The 23,267-nt window shown below is 40.7% G+C and overlaps 1 protein-coding gene across 2 annotated transcripts in view; it reads left to right on the top strand.

Annotated features, from left to right (window-relative positions):
- NTRK2 (neurotrophic receptor tyrosine kinase 2) overlaps nucleotides 1-21,156 on the top strand; it is a 290,683-nt gene extending 269,527 nt beyond the window's left edge. For both annotated transcript variants that reach the window (XM_038402301.2, XM_038402302.2), the window contains exons 17-18: nucleotides 14,307-14,465; nucleotides 15,710-21,156. In XM_038402301.2, coding sequence (XP_038258229.1) covers nucleotides 14,307-14,465; nucleotides 15,710-15,895 — 345 coding nt within the window. In that variant the 3' untranslated portion in view covers nucleotides 15,896-21,156. The remainder of the gene's footprint in view (nucleotides 1-14,306; nucleotides 14,466-15,709) is intronic.
- The last annotated feature ends 2,111 nt before the right edge of the window (nucleotides 21,157-23,267 follow it).

Below are 23,267 nucleotides of genomic sequence, written 5' to 3'. Positions count from 1 at the left end.
TGATCTGGATGAAAGCTAGAGGCATGTAGGTAGGAATAGCGGTCAGTAGGTTTCCGATATAGGGTGGTGTTTATGTGACCATCGCTTATTAGCACCGTAGTGTCCAGGAAGTGGATCTCTTGTGTGGACTGGTCCAGGCTGAGGTTGATGGTGGGATGGAAATTGTTGAAATCATGGTGGAATTCCTCAAGAGCTTCTTTTCCATGGGTCCAGATGATGAAGATGTCATCAATGTAGCGCAAGTAGAGTAGGGGCATTAGGGAACGAGAGCTGAGGAAGCGTTGTTCTAAGTCAGCCATAAAAATGTTGGCATACTGTGGGGCCATGCGGGTACCCATCGCAGTGCCGCTGATTTGAAGGTATACATTGTCACCAAATGTGAAATAGTTATGGGTCAGGACAAAGTCACAAAGTTCTGCCACCAGGTTAGCCGTGACAGTATCGGGGATACTGTTCCTGACGGCTTGTAGTCCATCTTTGTGTGGAATGTTGGTGTAGAGGGCTTCTACATCCATAGTGGCTAGGATGGTGTTTTTAGGAAGATCACCAATGGACTGTAGTTTCCTCAGGAAATCGGTGGTGTCTCGAAGATAGCTGGGAGTGCTGGTAACGAAGGGCCTGAGGAGGGAATCTACATAGCCAGACAATCCTGCTGTCAGGGTGCCAATGCCTGAGATGATGGGGCGTCCAGGATTTCCAGGTTTATGGATCTTGGGTAGCAGATAGAATACCCCAGGTCCTGGCTCCAGGGGTGTGTCTGTGCGGATTTGTTCTTGTGCTTTTTCAGGGAGTTTCTTGAGCAAATGCTGTAGTTTCTTTTGGTAACTCTCAGTGGGATCAGAGGGTAATGGCTTGTAGAAAGTGGTGTTGGAGAGCTGCCTAGTAGCCTCTTGTTCATACTCCGACCTATTCATGATGACGACAGCACCTCCTTTGTCAGCCTTTTTGATTATGATGTCAGAGTTGTTTCTGAGGCTGTGGATGGCACTGTGTTCTGCATGGCTGAGGTTATGGGGTAAGCGATGCTGCTTTTCCACAATTTCAGCTCGTGCACGTCGGCGGAAGCAGTCTATGTAGAAATCCAGGCTGCTGTTTCGACCTTCAGGAGGAGTCCACCTAGAATCCTTCTTTTTGTAGTGTTGGCAGGAAGGTCTCTGTGGGTTAATATGTTGGTCAGAGGTGTGTTGGAAATATTCCTTGAGTCTGAGACGTCGAAAATAGGATTCTAGGTCAGCACAGAACTGTATCATGTTCGTGGGGGTGGAGGGGCAAAAGGAGAGGCCCCGAGATAGGACAGATTCTTCCGCTGGGCTAAGAGTATAGTTGGATAGATTAACAATATTGCTGGGTGGGTTACGGGAACCATTGTTGTGGCCCCTTGTGGCATATAGTAGTTTAGATAGCTTAGTGTCCTTTTTCTTTTGTAGAGAATCAAAGTGTGTTTTGTAAATGGCTTGTCTAGTTTTTGTAAAGTCCAGCCACGAGGAAGTTTGTGTGGAAGGTTGGTTCTTTATGAGAGTATCCAGTTTTGAGAGCTCATTCTTAATCTTTCCCTGTTTGCTGTAGAGGATGTTGATCAGGTGGTTCCGCAGTTTCCTTGAGAGTGTGTGGCACAAGCTGTCAGCATAGTCTGTGTGGTATGTAGATTGTAATGGATTTTTTACCTTCAGTCCTTTCGGTATGATGTCCATCTGTTTGCATTTGGAGAGGAAGATGATGTCTGTCTGTATCTGTGCGAGTTTTTTCATGAAGTTGACAGATTTCCACTCTATACGGCTAAATTCAGTGCCTTGCATAATCACAGGTTTCAGAGTAGCAGCCGTGTTAGTCTGTATTCGCAAAAAGAAAAGGAGTACTTGTGGCACCTTAGAGACTAACAAATTTATTAGAGCATAAGCTTTCGTGAGCTACAGCTCACTTCATCGGATGCATTTGGTGGAAAAAACAGAGGAGAGATTTATATATACACACACAGAGAACATGAAACAATGGGTTTATCATACACACTGTAAGGAGAGTGATCACTTAAGATAAGCCATCACCAACAGCAGGGGGGGGGAAGGAGGAAAACCTTTCATGGTGACAAGCAGGTAGGCTAATTCCAGCAGTTAACAAGAATATCAGAGGAACAGTGGGGGGTGGGGTGGGAAACCACTAACCCAGGAACCTATCCTTGCAACAAAGCCCGTTGCCAACTCTGTCCACATATCTATTCAGGGGATACCATCATAGGGCCTAATCACATCAGCCACACTATCAGAGGCTCGTTCACCTGTGCATCTACCAATGTGATATATGCCATCATGTGCCAGCAATGCCCCTCTGCCATGTACATTGGCCAAACTGGACAGTCTCTACGTAAAAGAATGAATGGACACAAATCAGACGTCAAGAATTATAACATTCAAAAACCAGTTGGAGAACACTTCAATCTCTCTGGTCACTCGATCACAGACCTAAGAGTGGCTATACTTCAACAAAAAAGCTTCAAAAACAGACTCCAACGAGAGACTGCTGAATTGGAATTAATTTGCAAACTGGATACAATTAACTTAGGCTTGAATAGAGACTGGGAATGGATGAGTCATTACACAAAGTAAAACTATTTCCCCCTGGTATTTCTCCCTCCCACCCCACCCCCCACTGTTCCTCTGATATTCTTGTTAACTGCTGGAATTAGCCTACCTGCTTGTCACCATGAAAGGTTTTCCTCCTCCCCCCCCCGCTGTTGGTGATGGCTTATCTTAAGTGATCACTCTCCTTACAGTGTGTATGATAAACCCATTGTTTCATGTTCTCTGTGTGTGTATATATAAATCTCTCCTCTGTTTTTTCCACCAAATGCATCCGATGAAGTGAGCTGTAGCTCACGAAAGCTTATGCTCTAATAAATTTGTTAATCTCTAAGGTGCCACAAGTACTCCTTTTCTTTCTGTCTCTTATATAACCCTTTCCTAATGGTTCCTAACATTCTGTTAGTGTTTTTGACTGCCACTGTACACTGAACAGATGTTTTAAGTGAACTATCTGCAATGACTCCAAGATCTCTTTCTTGAGTAGTAACAGCGAATTTAGACCCTTTCTAAATTGTATGTATAATTGGGATTATTTTTCCAAGGTGCACTACTTTGCACTTATCAACATTGAATTTTATCTGCCATTTTGTCCATCAGACAACCAGTTTTAAAAGCTTTTTGTAATGTCATACCAATAATAGCAACTTGAGGGTGCATCCTGTTCACAATAACTGTGCCCTTGGCTGAACAAACTGGAGGCTTAAAAGATGTGTTTTTTTGGTATCGGGGTTGAGTGTATCTGTTTCATATAAAGGCAACATTGCTAGATGACGTAGGTGATAAAAATGTATAGTATTAAAAATATTCATAAACAGTCCAAAATTTGGGGACTGGATGGCTTGTAGTAGCAGGGGTACTGGAACAATTTGTATAGTGGGGATGCTGAGAGCCATAGAACCAAACTGTAAACCCTCTATAATTGGAAACCATGTCAAGCTAGGGGATGCAGCAGCACCCCTAGTTCCAGCATCTGTGCGTGGTAGGATATAAATCCCTTTACAGCTAACTGGTACCAATGCTGCCCAAGTAGTATACAAAAGTTGTTATTGTGTGAAGACGGTTCCATAGCCTCTGTGTCACAACTTTCAGTTCCTAGTACAGAAAAGCATCACAAAAAGCATCATTTGGCAACCTCAGCAAAAAGGATAAGGAATGCATAAGCATAAAATGTTTACTAACTTCACAACTCTTGCGGTGTTCCTTGTAGTTCAAGGTTGAGGCATATGGTGGGGCAGTACAAAGCCTGGTATTTGTTCTATGGATAAATAAAGGACTGGAATTTCCAGGAATGGCTTATCTGGCACCTTTCAGGAGAACTAAGTTCCTGTTGAAAGTGTAAGTGATGACTGATGAAAGCGGTGACCAGTGGAATGACACTACATTGTCTAAAATACGACATTTAATATTTAAAATGTGGCAGCATTTCGTTCTGGAGGTGATTCTTTTGAGAAGGACATCACAGTTTAGTGGCTTGGTATATTTAGATATATAGCATGTAACAGAAGCTAATCAGTGCAGATTCTGATTTAGGTTCTAGTCCAATATGCTAGTAATAGTAATATAAGACCACTGTCGTGCCAGTGGGTTCTCGGTTGCATATACTAGGACTTGGAAACAAGGTCTTCAGTCTCATTGGGCTTATATGGATGTGCAATTTAAAATAAAAAATGAACCATAATAAGGCAACTGTTTTCAAGTAATCACCCAAGAAAATACACCATAATTTTATCCATAAATTTGTCATTTTTGTGGTACTGCTACAGCTATAAAACAGATATTTAAGTGATAGCATTTCGTTCTGGAGGTGATTCTTTTGAGAAGGACATCACAGTTTAGTGGCTTGGTATATTTAGATATATAGCATGTAACAGAAGCTAATCAGTGCAGATTCTGATTTAGGTTCTAGTCCAATATGCTAGTAATAGTAATATAAGACCACTGTCGTGCCAGTGGGTTCTCGGTTGCATATACTAGGACTTGGAAACAAGGTCTTCAGTCTCATTGGGCTTATATGGATGTGCAATTTAAAATAAAAAATGAACCATAATAAGGCAACTGTTTTCAAGTAATCACCCAAGAAAATACACCATAATTTTATCCATAAATTTGTCATTTTTGTGGTACTGCTACAGCTATAAAACAGATATTTAAGTGATAGCTTATTAAGTTAAAACTGTAATACTTTTAAACCTGTCATAACCTTAGCTACAGTGAACACTAAAGATGGTCTTTACCTGAAATGTTAGTCTACAGAATGTATGACTATTTTAAAGTGATGTATATACAGTAGTATTATAATCACACTTTAGGCAGTATGGTCCCAATCCTGCACGGTGCTGAGCACCTACAACTACTACTACTAAAGCAGGAGCCAAGGGCACTCAACACCTCACAGAAGTACTCAGCACCTTGCAGGAATGGGCCCTATACTAATATTTTTACCCATTGATCCTTCTTGGGAAACTCCAATTCATTTTGTTTAGAGTTACCCAAGGGTGTTGTGGCATGGAGGTGTGGATGTGTGAGGGGAGTGGGCAGAAAAGAGAGGATGTTTTCATGTATATATTTCTCAGAACACAAAACTTTTGCTCTGATTACAAGTTGCAAATGAAATTTACTTAGATTACTGAATGGCATGAAAAAGATTGATAATTACTGTACCTTATACCAGTGCAAAGAGTAGAATCAAGACTGTCAGTTAAAAATGTACTGCCGCTGCCATGGTGTGTGATCTGTCTGTCATGTAGCCATCACTGTGGATTGTGTGCAAGTCACACCACTGCTATGTACCCCAGTTTACCTCTTTGGGTGTGGAATTTTGTATGACTTAAATTGTTAGTAAGGTGTTTGAGATCCTTAAATGAAATGCACTATTACTGCATTGTGTAAATTATTATTAATGATTAAATGAATGGAATACTTTAAGCTATATGCATCATATTGATTGGTTATATATTAAAGTCCATATATATATTTGGATTAATTTGGATTCAAAGGGCTCAGTTCACCCCTTCCGATATAGGACGATGTACAGTGAGCACCCTTGCACTAGTGAGAGCTATTGCACACCAGGGGCAATTCACCCCAGGGGACACTAGGCAGCTCTCTCACCATCACTTTCCTTTAGGATTTCACCAGAGGAGGGCAGCTTTAAATTGGCCTCGGCTCTCCATGGGAAGCCCCATTAGTGGAGCCTACCTGAGACTATGCTAATTAATTGTATTTGTTAGGTGCTTTGGTTATGTTCCTTTCCAAGCCAGTACTGTCCAGTTTGTTGGCCAGTTACAGGCTCCCAGAGGAGTGGGATTTGTAAGCATCCCTTACTGACGCAACTACCTTTCCACAACTTTCCCCTACAGAGGGCACTGAGTCCTCAATGGAAGTCCGGTTACATTGGCCTGACTCAAGACCCAAAAATATAAACAAAGTCTCTCTTACCCAGACAGAGGATCAGAGGGAGGAGTAAGGACACAGGAGTCCTCTGCAAAGGTTCCTCTGTTCCTATGAGGTGGACAAGGATGTCACTCAATAGCTCCTGTAGCCCCAGAAAAACTCCAGCTCACTTCTCCCTGTGGACAGGAGAGGAGTTGGCAGGACACCAGAGTAATCCTGTTACATTATAACCAGTGTGGATATTTTTATAGTTTTGGAACAATAACAAAAATGCATTCTACTTCTTTTCATTTACAGTGTGTAACAATAACAAGGCCCTTCAGCTTACCAAGAAAATAAAGACTTAAAGCTCTCTTGGCAATGGCAACTCACTCAGTGGTTCTTACTGGGCTGATAAAGGACTGCTGTGGTAGGTCTTAGGTCTCAGTTCAGGAAAGCACTGATGCATGTGCTAAAACACATACTTAGGTACTGCCCTAGGTCATGATGTGTTTCTGAAATGGGGACTTATTACTGAATCATTAATGATAGTTAATAAAGAAGTAAGTATATATATTGCATCACTGGGCCAAAACCTGACAGGTAACATGCACCTTGCTGAGCATTGATTTCAGTGGGAGTTGCATGTGCACTATACCTTTCAGGATTTGGTCCAACTGGAGCAGAGGGCATTCAGCTCCTCAGAGGCTGTGCTGAACATCTCACAGCCTGTGTCCCTTCTGATCTAAATGCAGCTTGGCAAGAATAGCATGAGTTCAGGAAGTGCCTTCTCTGCGAGTGTAATCACTGATGAATCAGTCTTACTTTTACTGATAAAGCAGACAGCTAGAGTTGTGGCAGCCAAGTTTTGGTCACCAAAATAGTGATTGCACTACAGTCATCTATCATAATTGTACCAATGGTATTAATTTTCTTGATTGATTCTGATAAAATCAGCGCACAGTCCTACTACAACTATACTGTGGTTTTGAGGCATCTAGCCCTGGGGATTAGAGTGGGAAAGTTCTTTTTTTAATTTGATTTTTAAACTTCATATCACTGATAAGATAAATAAACAATAATAAATAAGAGAACCATATTTCACAGTTTATAGCTTTCATTAATTTTTAAGGAACAAGTCAAAGAAATCGCTGAAACAAAGCAATCATGGATGCTGTATGATGAGAGGATCAAAGAGCCACTTTAATATTTAACGAGACCAAAAACCTCTTACAGCTAATCATGTTTTACTGGCACTTGCCCTTTGGCCTGGTAAGTGCCTGTGTGTTTCTAAGGGACTAACATTTTTGTCTTTCTAATGAATTATCATTCTTACAGTAAGTAAATGTGGCAGGGTGGAGCTGTTTGCTTCATTAGTTTAGTTTAGGAAGCAAGATCTTTGTTCATATATCTTGATATTAATGATACTTTTACTTAAAACAATACTTCCCCTAATTTAATAGTGCCTTTTCAGCCAAGGATTATTTGTATTAATTAAATGAGCCTTACAATAGCCTTATATTGCTAGATGGGTATATTGTGACTCAGAAATGAATGGGCCCTGATTCAGCAGAGCACTGAAGCATGTGCATATGTTGATTCCTAGGCCTTGTCTACATTACACTGTTTTGTCAACAGAAGTCAGTTTTCATCAACAAAACAGTGGAGTGTACACACTGCAATGGTCCTCCCACCGATGTAATTCTCCTGCTACGCCAACATAATAAAACTACTTTGATGAGCGGCATAGAGCATTTTGCGACCAAGTTAGAGTGACGCAGTGTCAGTATAGACACTGCACTTGCTCATGTTGCCCTAAGTGGCCCCCAGAAGGTGTTCCACAATGCCCATCATGACCGCTCTGGTCAGCAGTTTCAACTCCACTGCCCTGCAGCCAGGTACACAGGCATGCGCCCTGGAAATTTTGAAATTCCACTTCCTATTTGCTCGACATGGAGAGTTCACAGAGCATCTTCCCCTCTGACCATGCTGGCTTTCCACAGCAAATGTGCTCCAGAGTTGTTGGATCTGCTGGGTGTGTGGGAAGAAGAGGCTGTGCAGTCGCACAGCTCTGCTCCAGCCATAGGAACTTAAATACCTACAGGCAGATGGCTCATGGCATGGAGGTGAAAGACCATGAAAGGGACAAGCAACAGTGCTGTGCTAGGATTAAGAGCTGAGGCAGGCGTACCAGAAGGCAAGGGAGGCTGACCATCACTCTAGTGCAGCACTGAAGACATGTCGCTTCTACCAGGAGCTGCACGCCGTCGGCAGCCGCAACCCCACCTCCCCTGCCATAAGGCCCATAGATACTTTGGAGGAACTGGAGGCAGTGGCTAGCAGAGTCAAGCCCAATGACGAAGTGGTGGACTAGGAGATCGAGTTGGAGGAAGATGTGGGACAGGTGACAGGGTCATCCGGAGGCGTGACAAGCGATGACCTCTTTTTGACTCTGAAGGGGTCTAGCCAATCCCAGTACTCTGGCTCTGGCGCACCTGAAGCAGGAGAGGGGAGCTCCAGTAAGTACTCATTTTGCTTTGATACTGCACAGTGACATGAGGCAGAGGTGTCCTTTATTTTGTTAGATGGTGCACCTGGGAGAAGAGATAGAAATTAACAACACTCTAGGTACTGTTTGTATCTGCTTCTCATTCCACAGTGCAGCTACATAGTTGGGACCCTGCAGAAAAGTTTGTTAATGCACACCAGGATTTCCCGGGAATCTTCCATAGAGATCTCTAGAAAACTTTCCTGAAGATACTCTGCAATCCTCTGCCGACAGTTCTTTGGCAGAGCTGCTTTTTTATTTTTCCCATTGCAGGAAACTTTGCCGCACCAATCAGCAGTTACTTCTGCAGGAACCAAAGCAGCAAACAGACAAGTGGCATACGGATCCAGTCTGAAGCTGCACACATGCATGAGATGCACCCTTGCATCCTCTGTTACCCTCAGCAGTGAGATATCAGATTCAATCATCCCTGCCTGTGGAAAACAGTGCCAGTATTCACAATAGTGTCCCTAAGCACATATAGTGATCCCCTTCTGAAACCACCCAGACCCTTTATCCCTTCTTGCACCTTCCCCCCTCACCACGTTTAGTGCTCTCACTGTACTGCGTACTTGCCAAGAGAAAGTGTGAAAGAGGCGTATGTAACTTTTATGATTCAGGACTGTGAGTGCACTCACAATATTGACTCTGTGTATTGTTCAGGTTTTTTTGCTTCTGCAGATGTGCCCTTGAGGGCCAGCTCCTACACACCAGCAGAGCACCTCCAACAGATAAGGAGGTGAACATGTTTCAAGAAGTGTTGCAATTATCTGATCATGCTGATAGTGAGCACAGAACATGGAGAGAGACAATAAATGAAAAATTCAGAATGGATAGCCAGGAGAGGAAATGGGCAGGTGTTGATAATAGAGGAGCAGGAGCAGATGATAAAGCTCATGGAGGACCAAACAGAAATGCTCAGGTCTCTGATTGCACTGCAGTTGGAATACATCCATGCTTGACTCCCCCCTGCAGGCCATACAGAACTGTATTCCATGCCCTCCCCAAACTCCCCACACACATTCCTCACATGTTTCCTGCCCATCATAGTACCCCTTGCACTAGGACATGTACCATAATGACAGCTGAACTTACACACAGCTGTGAGAGCCTCATTTGAGAGAATGCTGCTCAGTGTCATGTCCCGTGTAAGAAATGGAAATCTGTGTATTGCTGTTTAATAAAAATGTAGTCTTAAAAATTAAATGATTCTTTATTTGTGTCCTACACATAGTTGTTGCAGCAGAAATTGATACACAGTGGCAGTTGGCATATTTGCAGTCTACAATTAAGGCTCAGTCAGGAATCATTACAGGGATCATTCAAGATGGCAAGTAAACAATGCTTGGCTGAATGCATTACAGAAAGACACATTATTGGGACTCATTATCAAAATGCTGCTTCAAAGCATTCCTGATTCGAATACCTCCGCCCCTTTTTGAGCCCCTCTGATAGCCCTGGTGTCTGGCTGCTCAAAATCAGTCACCAGGCAATCCACCTCAATTCTCCACCCCTGGGGAAACTTTTCCTCCTTGGCTTCACAAATGTTATACAGAGCACAACAGCCTGCTATGACCATGGAAATATTTTCCTCATAGAGGTCTAACCTGCCAAAAAGGCAGCATCAGTGAGCCTTTAATCTGCTAAATGCACATTCATTGGTCATTCTGGATTACTGTGGGCATTTCCACAACCTCTATTGGAATCTTCTGGTCTGGAAATAAAGTCTCTACATGCAGCTTTCTATACAGGCCAGTGTTCCTGAAGATGTGCGTGTCATGCATAGGGATCTACCAAATTCACAGCCATGAAAAACTCATCACGGACTGTGAAATCTGATCTCCCCCTGTGAAAACTGGTCTTTTGTGTGCTTTTACCCTATACTATACAGATTTCAACGGGGAGATCAGTGTTTCTTAAACTGAAGGTCCTGACCCAAAAGGAAGTTGCAGGGGGGTCGCAAGCTTATTTTAGGGGGGGTCACAGTATTGCCACCCTTTCTTCTGTGCTGCCTTCAGAGCTGAATGGCCGGAGAGTGGCAGCTGGTGCCCAGCAGCCCAGCTCTGAAGGCAGCGCCTCGCCAGCAACAGTGTGGAAGTAAGGATGGCAATACCATACCATTGCACCCTTACTTCACACTGCTGCCTTCAGAGCTGGGCAGCCAGAGAGTGGGAGCTCCTGACTGAGGGCCGAGCTCTGTAGGCAGCAGCACAGAACTAAGGGTGGTAATACCATACTATGCCATTCTTACTTCTGCACTGCTGTTGGTGGTGGCTCTGCCTTCAGAGCTGGGCTCCCAGCCAGCAGTCTCCGCTTCCCAGCTGCCATCCCTGAAGGCAGCACCGCCATCAGCAGCAGTGCAGAAGTAAGGATAGCAGTACCACAACCCTCCCTACAATAACCTTGCAACCCCCTCCCCACAACTCCTTTTTGGATTAGAACCCCTACAGTTACCATTAAATTTCTGATTTAAATAGCTGAAATCATGAAATTTATGATTTTTAAAATCCTACATCCATGAAATTGAGCAAAATGGGCTGTGAATTTGGTTGGGCCCTAGTCATGCACCTTCCCTGACTTACCGTGTGCTGATGTCAGTGAAATGACTCTGGTGATCCACCAGCACCTGCAATACCATAGAGTAGTAGCCCTTTCTGTTGATATACTCTGTCACAAGATGGCTTGGGGTCAAAACTGGGATATGCATGCCATCTATCCCCCCACCGCAGTTAGGGAATCCCATTGCTGCAAAGCCATCACTATTCACCACCCAGAGTCACAGACCTTCGTAGCAGGAGGCAATTAATGGCCCTGCACACTTGCATCACCGCAACATCCACGGTGAACATCCCAACTCCAAACTGATTCGCGACTGACCGGTAGCAGTCTGGAGTTGCCAGCTTCCACGCAGCGATCTCCACTCGCTTTTCCATAGTGAGGGCAGCTCTCATTGTGGTGTCCTTGTGCCATAGGGCAGGAGCAAGCTCCTCAGACAGTTCCAGGAAGGTGGTTTTATGCATCCAAAAGTTCTGCAGCCACTGCTCGTCATCCAATGTCTGCATCACAATTAAATTCCACTACTCGGTGCTTGTTTCGCAAGCCCAGTAATGATGGTCCACTGTGTGCAGCTGCTCCATGGATGCCAAAGTGATCTTGAATTGTTTCTTTCAGTGGCACATAACAGGGCAGGCACCACCAGTTCATTTTCAGATTTGCAGTTCATGAAATACTGCAGGATCAGCTGTGTTGTCTTCATAATGCTTATTACAAGACTGAAGAGCAGCGCAGGATCTATGCTTTCAAGCAGAGATGGCAAGTGCCAAGTTTACAGGGGAAGTTGAAAAATGGCACAAAACATTGTCGGAAGCCCATGGATTGACGGGACAGAGAAAACTGCATCATGGGGGCAGTGAACCCACCCCCAGAATGCACTGCTATCTATTCCCAGAACTTCTAGTGTCAGAAGGTAGTGATTTGAACAGTGGGCTAGCTACCCACGGTGCAGTGCTCTCACTGTCGGTGCTAGAGCACCAATTGTGGACACACTCCACCCACATTATCTGGGTTGAGGGGCAGCAAAAGAGTGCCTATTAATAAAACACATGCCTGTGTAGGTTGTGGCACTTCTATGTATTTTTATGGAATCAATAATGGTGTAGGTCTTTTATGCCAATGTATGCAGCATGATTGCACTGTCTAACAGTGATGACTGTATTTTTGATGTGCTGCACTAACACTGAAGCACTGACAAATATATGGGAAAAGATTTACCAATTGCTTTAGAAGTAATCTGAACCCTGACTGCACTTTTATTAGGCTCACATATCATTTGCTGTTTTGACTTCAGAACAAGGAAAATATTTTTATAACAACTTATGTAAAGTCCCAGAAGGAGGAATGATCTTTTGAAAGACTAGAATCTTGAAAAGTGAAAAATTTGTCCTGATGTGGTTTCATAAACTAAATAATCGGACAGGAGAAAATGTATTAATAAAAAATTATATGTCCTTTAAAAAGAAAATATTCTTAGAGCCTTTTACAACAGCTCCATTTCAGAGATAATCAGAATGCCATAAAATGGTCATACTGGATTAGACTAATGGTCCATCTAGCCCAGTCTCCTGTCTTCCAACAGTGGCCAATGCCAGATGCTTCAGAGGGAGTGAACAGAACAGGGCAATTTACTGAGTGATCCATCTCCCAGCTTCTAGCAGTCAGTGTCAAATCACGATAGTTCACTAGGTTACATTTGTAAAGGTACTTGAGTGGATTTGTTAATTTGTATGATCAAGTTGAAATGTCATATCAAGGGGCAATAAATAAATTGGAAAATGAAAATAAAAACTTTAAAAAAAAAGAATCAAGTTAAAGAAGATCCTAGTGTTAAGAAAGTGCATCTGTTTAAGAAAATAAAAAATGCTTTGTGAATATTCATACAGGCCTTGATTCAGAAAGGCACTCCTAAGGAGTTCAATATGTGCTTAAGTACTTTGCTGAATCAGGGTCTGATTCCAATAGCTACAGATCATTATTAAGAAGATTAGTTAATCCAAAAGAGTTGGGGTGGGGATTAGGCTATCTAGAAGAGAGTGAATAATTTGTAATAAAAAATCATTCAATAAAATTTGCACCTTTTTCTCTTAGAAAATTATCTAAAAACAGGATGCAGAATTCTTTTATATTTTAATTATTGAAAATTATTTGTAGATTTCTTCAGTGCATAAATTTTGGTCTGCAATAATTCATGAGCAATTCACTGTGAATATTTAAAAAATTCACATGGCATTAGTCAATCCCCAGTCCTTCAATGACCTCGGGTGGATGCATAATGAAGGTCATAATTAGATATGTCATATGATATTGATTGGGTGATGTAGTTAAACAACAACAGAATGAGTTTTGAATTGCAGATTCAATTGTAAAATCTACAAATGGAAATTCACGTTGTTGCTTAGTTATTTATGCAATTTGAAAATCACAGTTTGTTATTATACGTTTTGACATTCTAATTTTGGCAAATATTCAACTTAAAAATTCATTTTTCTTAAAGTCTAGTTGACTGGAATGCACCTTTCACTAGAATATTCACGGAAAATTCATTTGCCAGAATAGTAAAGCTTATTCACTGGAATATCTATGAACTATAAACACAGAAAGGTCATGAACACAGTCAAAGCAAATATATGAATAATTGCAGATTTCTATAGGTGAATATCAATTCTCCCCTTCCAGGTCACGTTCAGTTCTTCATAGGAGGAAGGGAGAAGTCTTGTGGGTCAGGCATGGAATTGGGAATTAAGAGATAAATCACTTTGGCCCTACTTCTACAATGAGCTCCATATGGACAGACCACTGTGGCGCTCACTTGAAGTCAATGAGGTTCAGTGCAGGATGGGGCAATGTCTGCATAGAACTCATTACATGATACCTTAGTCTCTCTGTGTTGTAAAATGAGTGTGAATATTTAGGGTGTTGTTAGGTTTTGTTCTGTAGTGCTTTGAGTCCCTTGGATAGAAGGTGTTAAATAAGTCCAAAAAACCAGTATATAATTCAGAAATAATTTCTTTGAAGGTACCACAAAATTGAGAAATCAATCTTGGTAGTGATTGCCATCTATTTGCATTGATTAAGAGATGAATTTATGATAATAGGAAGTAGTATCTTGCTAATTTGTTCTTACGAGCTCTTTAAAGTTAATGGGCACAAATACAAAATATCAATATCCACTCCCTCAGTTTGGCATCCATTGTGCACATCTTCACAAGGAACCCATAGGAATTATTTTAAACAAGTTTGTTCTTTTCCATCAGGTTGGTGGTCACACCATGTTGCCCATTCGCTGGATGCCTCCTGAGAGTATCATGTACAGGAAGTTCACCACAGAAAGTGATGTCTGGAGCTTGGGGGTCGTTTTATGGGAAATCTTCACCTATGGCAAACAGCCATGGTATCAGCTTTCAAACAATGAGGTGTGTATAATGCACTGGATAACAAAATGTGCTTGAGATGGTGGAGTTTAACTAAAGATATGAATTCCACAAGGGAATCACTCTCTGATTGGAAAGGATAGCACACAAGTTGCAATGTTATTTACTATAAAAATCACTATATACTTGCCGACACTTATGGTATTACCACAAGTGTCGTGTTTTGGATCCATTTTTCTCTGGCTTTTTTAATTTTTCCCACTAAGAGAGAAGGGTGTTATCCAAGTAGAATATGAGAAGGTTGTGGGGTAGGCTGGAACCTGCCTGGGGTATGAAGAAAAAACTGAGGTGACAAGTGTTGCAGTCCTGCAAAGGAAAGGGGCTGGAGTATCTTCAGCCCAACCTCTGGCAGTCTCTATTATAGGTATCAACCAGTGTGGGTAAGTGACTCAAGAACAATGCTGCTGTCCCACCCCAGTCTATAACAAACTGAAGGGATCTGGAAGTCCTTTGAAGCTCAGGAAAACTCTGCCAGGGATGACCCCTTATATCTCCAGTCGCTGACCACCTGCCACAGTGATGCCTCTATGAGCATGTGGGAGGGGATAGTTCAGAGTCAGAGAGGGGTATGGAGTCTGTATCACAACCCCTACCACAATTGCCAATAGTTAGGGTACTTGTGCTCAGTCTCAACAGAGGCTTATGTGGGTGTGGGAGCTGAACTTAAACCCTTAGAATGAATTACCCTGTTAAGTAGGGTGAAGGGCATTGGTCCCTCCAAGTTAGGATTTTGGAAGGTTGATGGAACAGATTTGGGAAGCTTATACCATTGTTGCCCATGATTTACCTGTTCTGTAGACAGAGAATTTCAATCTACAGGGCTGCCAGTTTAGCCCCTTTCATAAGAAATAAATTCACTCACACTCAGGGCTTATCTACAGAGGAAAATTGTACTAGTATTAGGCAAAGTATGAATTTAAACTGCTATAGCTATATCAGTGTCACACCCCACGAGGACCCTCTTATTCCAGATTGTCTTTTTCTGGTTTAGCTGATGTCACTTTGAAAGTGGTTTAAGCCAGTGTTTTTCAAAATTCGGGTTGTGACCCAGTACTAGGTCGTGGTATGTAAGGCACTGGGTCACTTTGCTAGCACCCAGGGACCCTAGCGGCTCTGGTCAGCACCGCCAACCGGGACGTTCAAAATCCCGTCGGTGGTGCTGCCCAGCTAAGGCAGGCTAGTGCCTAGCTATTGTTCCATTGATTCTTTCTTTGCTCTCTCACTAGGTGATCGAGTGCATCACTCAGGGCCGAGTTCTGCAGCGACCTCGCACGTGCCCAAAGGAAGTGTATGACTTGATGCTGGGTTGTTGGCAACGGGAGCCTCACATGAGGCTCAACATCAAAGAAATCCATTCCCTCCTTCAGAACTTGGCCAAGGCTTCTCCAGTGTACCTGGATATTCTAGGCTAGAGCCTCCTAGCATTTCCTCTTATGGGCTGCGTGAATGAATGTGTTCAACGGCCGCTGAACTCCATCAAAATATGTTCTTAACTCTGACAGTAGTAATGACAAAGATGTGGAGAAGCTTTCAAAGGGCAAGCAATGTGCACTTCTCCATCTTTAGACAGAGTATTGACTTTTTTGACATTGTTGAAATGTATCTCTTTTCTCTTTCTCTTTCTCTCATTTTTTCTCTCTCCTTCTATTCAATCTGGCTTCTGCGTTATTGTAACTCTGCATAGACAAAGGCCTTAAAAACCTGATCTGTTATATCAGCAGACACTCCAGATTGCCCACAACTAACAATGCCTTGTTGTATTCATGCCTTTGATGTGGATGAAAAAAGGGAAAAAAATATTTGACTCGAACTTTGTGACTTCTGCTGTACAGATACTGGGAGTTTCTCTTGATTCACCTCTACTTTTTTTGCTTCGGCGTGTGGGTGGAAAAAGAAGATTGGTGTTCTCTATGGGAAGCTTATTTCTAGTTAAGATAAAGCCAGATAGAAAAAAAAACGGCGTTGTGTGATCCACTATATGGAGGAACCATGGGATCAGATGGCATCCAACCCTGCTCAATGATATAATGGAAGGAAAGGATTCTGTGCTTTCCTCTGGGAGCCTGTCTGAGGAGTAAATGGATTGTTTAAAGATTGTGCTTAGTTAGCACTTTTCATCACCAGATCCAGTACAATGGATCTATAGTAAAAAGAAAAAAGATGCTGCCTGCATTGCACTAGATTACAAAACACTATGATAAGCTGAATACAATCCCTCAACTTGTCTTAGAGTAGGATATTGTGATAGCACTGGTATAAAAGTGTTCTCCAGCTAGCCTTTGGTAATACAAGCTGAAGCTAGGCTGATTAACGTACAGTATGCATTTCAGGGTCAAGTGTTGAATCTGAGGACTTTGATCAGGCAGGACAAGTTGTAGATGCTGAGGCAAGCTGTAGATACTGTGCTTGTCAGGCAGCATATTCCTACTGCTCTCCTTCTCCATTCCCAGTTTTTCACTGTGCAAGCAAAATTGTGCATGGTCTTCGTCGATTAATGCCCTTTGTGCAGAAACTATTGCTCATCTTGTTGTACACCTTGATAGGAATAGCAAATCCATAAAGGTATAACATATATTTAATTAGAGGGAGCTAATGGAGGTCATTAGCTACATTCAGATGTCTTTACATTATTACAGATATGATACTACGCAAATAATCTAAAACATGGAAATAGTAGATTATGTTTGAGCCATGGCAGGGGTGATAGAATTAAGTCCCTGGAGACAGCTAGATGTGATCCTGTGGTTATCACTTGACATTCATAGCATACAGACCCTGAGTTCAGCACCAATTTCTGGTTGATATAGTTGTGTCATTCCCAGCATCCACTGTTCTGTAATTTATTTATATCTTGTTGGAAAGGCATTGTGTGCATACAGTATATGCATGGCCACTGTGCTGATGGCAAGTGCATGGGCATCTATGTTTATTTTTCAAACAGATGCTGAAGATTTAAAATTTAGATTTAGGATTATTTTTCTTATGAACTCTTACAAATGGAAATAAATCTTACCTGTTCCTCAAGAACATTTGCCACCCTCTGTGAGGGGGCTTTGCTGCAAAAAAATTGTCCTTTTTTAAAAAAAAAAATTATGAGCCAGATGAAAGAGTAGTAGTAGTTCTTCATCTTTGTGTTGTGGTTATTTTATTTAATACATTAAGCATTTTATTTTTGTAAATGTTCCCATAATATTTTAATATATAATTTCCTTGCATATGTTATTTATTAAAGTACTTTCTTTCTTCCTTCAGTGGCTTTTAAAGCCAGTTCACAGAGATTTTGAACATTTTCAGAAATAAAACAATTGACAGGACAGTGATGGAGTTGAACCCTCCTCTATGTTAGTGAAAAAAAGCATTAAAAATAAACTTAACAATGTAACTATAAAGCCATATGCAGTATTTCTCTAATAAACCAGATGTTATTTCTGAACCACTAAAACTGGAAATTAAAAAAAAAAAGCCAGAGGAAGACTCATACAAAATAGGCTTTAAGATTTTATCTGGGCTGTCTTAGAAGTTTGAATAGCAATAGCTCTGTTAAAAAAAGATTGAACATTCAGGGAAACCCATTCTCTTGAGGGCCTGAGTTTTATGTTTTTAAGAAATTCAGTTTCAATATAACAGAAAGTGGAAAAGAAAATGTAAAGTGTCGAAGTCCACTGAGACTACACTTTTAGTGTGAGGAGAGAAGGGTTGTGTGTTTGGGAAGGGTGGTACAAAACTCCTACCTGTTGTATTCTGTCATAGTTCCTTATGCCCTTTAGAAAAATGTATCCTTTTTGTCTCCAGGATATTGTTCTCTCTGAGCAATGACCCAAACCTGAAAGCAAACAGGTAGGTTTTGCAAGAACTGATGGAATGTATACTAAAAATGAAGGGAAAAAATACAATTTGATCTAGTGGCATCCTTTTTTCATTACTAAAAGAGCATACTAGAGTCATGTATGGGGAAAATATAGTGCGTTAGAATACACTGTGCAACAGCACATCAGTATGTCAAACTTAAAGGACCAAATGTTCTATAGAGCCAAAAATATGGATAAACTTGGCCTATATCACACATGTGAACAGTAGTCCATAAAAGCTATAATTAGTGTAGATTAGCTATTAACTAAAGCTAACCCAGTTTTTGCATTTATTCATAAGAAGGTGTGTAAGTGTAGCAAAATGAGTGGAAAAGAGAAAAAGAAGTATGTTCAAATGGCAATGAGGGGTGAGTGTATGTATAGATATTTGTCATGCTTACAACTTCAGCTAAATCTTGTACACTGAGAAAATATGACAATCAGGCTCATTACAAAATCTGGACTATGCTACAAACCGATCATATATATATATATATATATACACATATATATATATATATATGTGTGTGTGTGTGTGTGTGTTTACATAGGGTGTTTATATATACATGGTATATACATATATGTATATGTGTGTTATAAATATTTGATTTATACATATGCAGACATGCATATACAGTATGTGTGCTTGTGTGTATATGTATAAATTTACATATACATATATTCTAACATGATAATTAGGGTACAGTGTTATTAATAAAGTTCACTAAATAACCCAAATCCTTTTTTCCTTTTATTTTTCTTTTTCTATGTTTATAAGATTTAACTTTTTATGTGAATGCAGTTCCGTATGTGTGGAGGAAGTACTAAAATGCCACAGATATTTTTAACAATCAACATTTTTTTCCAAATGATTGTATAAAAGCAGTCCCTCCGTTATTGTCTAATATTCATTGATTTCTCACAGAGAAATGAACAGATTGGCTTCAAACTTCCTAGAAGAAAGTTGGTTTAAAATAATTTCTGGTTTTGTGCTATTATTGTTGTATTGATCAACAGCAGCACTACAGCTCCAATGGTATTTTGCACTTCTCTTCAGTTACAAAATAATTCCAAGAATGAGCTGGAATTTTCAGACTGCAACACAACTGGTAGAACAATGATGAGAACTCCAAAACCTTGCAGTAATAATAGCAGCAGCTAGTATTGGGAATTTCCCACATTCTCTCCTTTACCCTCAGTAAATCTGCAGAACTCAGCAACCTGCTGTAGCGAACAGTATTTGTAAAGCAACCCCATGATGCATGATGGAACTTCTTTTTACATAGGAGTTCATTCATTTTGATTTATAAACCAATATATTTATATATTGTCTACTGTTCAATAAATTACTTCTCTCTCTCTCTCTCTCTCTCTCTGCTCTTTGGCGATATTTTTGTTGTGCTTGATATAGACTTTCACAGAACACTTTAAAGATAAAAGAAACACCCCAATAAAGTGAACGCTGGCTGACTAAGTTACAGTGCATATGTGTAATAACAAGACTGTCTCCAGGTTGGTACAGCCTGTAAAAGAAATTCAAATATTGTTGTAAGAATGTGGGGGTGGAAAGGGGGGTTGGGGTTTCTGGTTGAAGATGAAGGTTTTGATAGCACAGGAAGCTGTATTTTCTTGTTGTCAGGGCTGGGATGAACCACTGCTGCTCTGAGTCAAGAGATCCTTGAAGAGCCTTAGTTAAATTTACTTTATTTTATTTTTTATTTTTTGCTACATTCATCACAAATATGAAGCAAAAAAATGTCTACAATGTTGCAGGGAAAACACTGTGAATTTCACAACAGCAACCAAGTGACTATTTTGCCATCTTTTTAAAGTATGTCTCAGGAGAAGAAATGGGAAATGATGGGTATATTATTTTCTTGTCTATGCATTCTAGGCCAGGTCTATGTATTTTTTTTTTGTTTTCTTTAAAAAGTTCTGAGTGAAGATTAGCTGAAATGTATTTTATAAACACAGAATACTTTGGGCAAGCATAGCAGAAGCTGCTTCTAGCAAGGCTGTTTGACAGGAAGGCATAAGAGAACAAAAATCAAATTAAATCTTTCAGAGACCTATATCTTGCAGCTTATATATATTGTTCTGTAACTTAAAGAAAAACAAATGTTGAACAAGCAGCTGAGAATTTTATATACAAGTAATTCAATTCAGTATGGATATTTAATTACATCACCAATAGAAAAAGGAGGACTTGCGGCACTTTAGAGACTAACAAATTTATTTGAGCATAAGCTTTCATGAGTTACAGCTCACTTCATCGGATGTTAGTCTCTAAGGTGTCACAAGTCCTCGTTTTCCTTTTGCGAATACAGACTAACACGGCTACTACTCTGAAACCTGTCATCACCAATAGAGAAAAATTCAATTTATTATGAAATATTTGTCCCAGCCCTGCTCTCTACCTATACTTCATATATATATTTATATATATGTATTTCTAGATACCACTCTCGAGAGAGAGAGGGAGAGAGAGAGAGGGAGATACCTACATATAAATATAAATCTCTATATTTGTCACTAAAACTGTGACCTGGTGTTTACAGCTATCTTTCTCCTTTCTTTTTCTTTTTCACTGTGATGTCTCTGTGCAGATATTTAGTGGTTCTTGTTTTGCAGTTTGTTGTAGAAATTCATTGCTTTAAAAGATCCATTGCATCTTGGCTGATTTTGAAGTGATGCCCGAGTATCAGTGTTAAAAGATTTGTTTGTGAATCATGTGACCAGCTTCTGTCAACATGACATGGGAAATCTCTTGTACTACAGTGTATTTAATACAAATGATGTCTTTCAATAAACAGTGTCATCCAAAAGAAAGACTGTAAGTGATACAATGATGATTACTTTAAAAATGTATACAATTTTAATGAAACGTGTGGTATTTTCTTTTATTTAAATCCTGTTTAAAAAAACATGGTAATAATGAATGGCTAAATGTGCTTGGAAATGTGACTATTTACAGTCTAAAATAATGATAAAAAACAGTTCCATACAGGTACTATACTCCTATGAGATGAAAGAAGCACCACATACAAAATATTTATGAAATTTGCTACCTGTATTTACACAATTAGGGCTATTAAAAAAAAGTCCTAAAGTGAACCCACTGGAAAATTTGGGTACATGTGCATGTGAATACTTGTTTGTCATACAGTTATCCATATAGCATATGTTGTCCTGCAATAAGGTGCTTATCAGTAGGTGAAAGTACTTTCTGGATACAATTTATGTGCATGTTCTCAAAATGTGTCTCATAATCCACAGCACCACTAATAAACTAGCTAAGATTAGGGTTTGAGTTTCTTCCTTGTCCCAATGTAGTATTAAAATGATGTGAACAAATGTAGCATTAATTCAAGGCCAGCCTGTATAGTAGCTGAAACTCCTAAATAATAATATATAATAAAAGCAGTTTTTATATATTCAACATGGCTTCAGCTGCCTAATTGAAGATCCCGCTGTAGGTTATTGATTTACCCAAGTGTAACCCCCACAACTTCTGGGTCTGGTGTTCTTTCCCATCTAGTGGCACCAAGACCACTTAGAGAGAGACAGAGACAGTGACATTAATGACAGGTTTCAGAGTATCAGCCGTGTTAGTCTGTATCCTCAAAAAGAAAAGAAGTACTTGTGGCACCTTAGAGACTAACAAATATATTTGAGCATAAGCTTTTGTGAGCTACAGCTCACTTCATCGAATGCATCCAATGAAGTGAGCTGTAGCTCACAAAAGCTTATGCTCAAATAAATTTGTTAGTCTCTAAGGTGCCACAAGTACTCCTTTTCTTTCTGAGATTAATGAGTTTGCGCTACAGCTTTAGCTACCAACCAGTTGGCTTTAAGCTCAGATGGTAGAGGCTCATGCACAAAGCTTCAGAGGTCCCAGATTCGATCCCGCCCACCGACGATGAGGTCTGTCGGCGTTACACGAGGCCTTCAGGTTTAAAGAATACCAATAAGAAAGCCACTGTATGGCTACAACTGTTTGGCTTTGCCAAGAGATCTGCATGAGATTGCAGGAGCTGGCTGTCATTCTAAAAGTCTGAAGGGAAATTATCAGGCAAAGAGCAGCCCAGCACAAGACTGGTCTAATGCTGTGAAAATAGCATGAATATCTGTGCTAGTAAATTAGTTGTCAATGTATCATTCAGTCAGTGGGAAGCGAGCCTCCTAGTGTGGGCTGACAGACTCGGGCCAGCAAGGCTCCCATTAGCACTCTACAAAGAGCTTCTTAGACAGCACTTTGAAGTTGTGGCTCAGGCTGAAGCTCGGCATCTAAAGCCTAGGGAAACTTGCTTCCATGGGTTGTAAAGACATAGCCTTAGGGTCATATTATACCATTTCATGGTGACTATGCAGGATGCAGATAGAGCAGGAGTATGTCATACTCTCAGATCTTGATTGCTGAAATGAAACTCCTAGCCATTATGACCTTGGCTCCACTAGAGAACTGACTTGGTTGTGATTGTACTGGATACACTGAACCACTTGAAGTGGAAAACATTCAGTGTATCCACACTTGCCATGCTGAGTGGGTTTATGTTTTTCTCCTTGTACACACTAGTGCTGTCTTAAACCATTTCAAATAAACCTGGCCATACATTTTAGGTGATGTTGCAAGGCCACACATGTGCACTGTGAGACAGTAGTGGGGAAGCCTAGTTAAATTGTTACAGCTTGTCTGTATCCACACTGACACTGAACTACTTAAGCTTTAAATAGTTATTAACCCTGCTAAAAGATAACCTCATCTAGCTGAGTATTACGCTGGTTGGGGTATTTCTCTATGTATATGCAGCATTCTGCAAACATTCTAAGGGTTATAACTGGTTTAATTTCTTTAGTATAAACCAGGCCAATGTGACAGTTCGCACAGTTGTGCTAACAGGACTCCTCCACCTCTCTAGTAGCACAGCAACCCAAG

This window comes from Dermochelys coriacea, chromosome 5 (assembly GCF_009764565.3).
Source record: "Dermochelys coriacea isolate rDerCor1 chromosome 5, rDerCor1.pri.v4, whole genome shotgun sequence".
NCBI lineage: Eukaryota > Metazoa > Chordata > Testudines > Dermochelyidae > Dermochelys > Dermochelys coriacea.
Note: the sequence above shows the minus strand (reverse complement) of the source record. Positions and strands in the feature narration are given on the sequence as shown.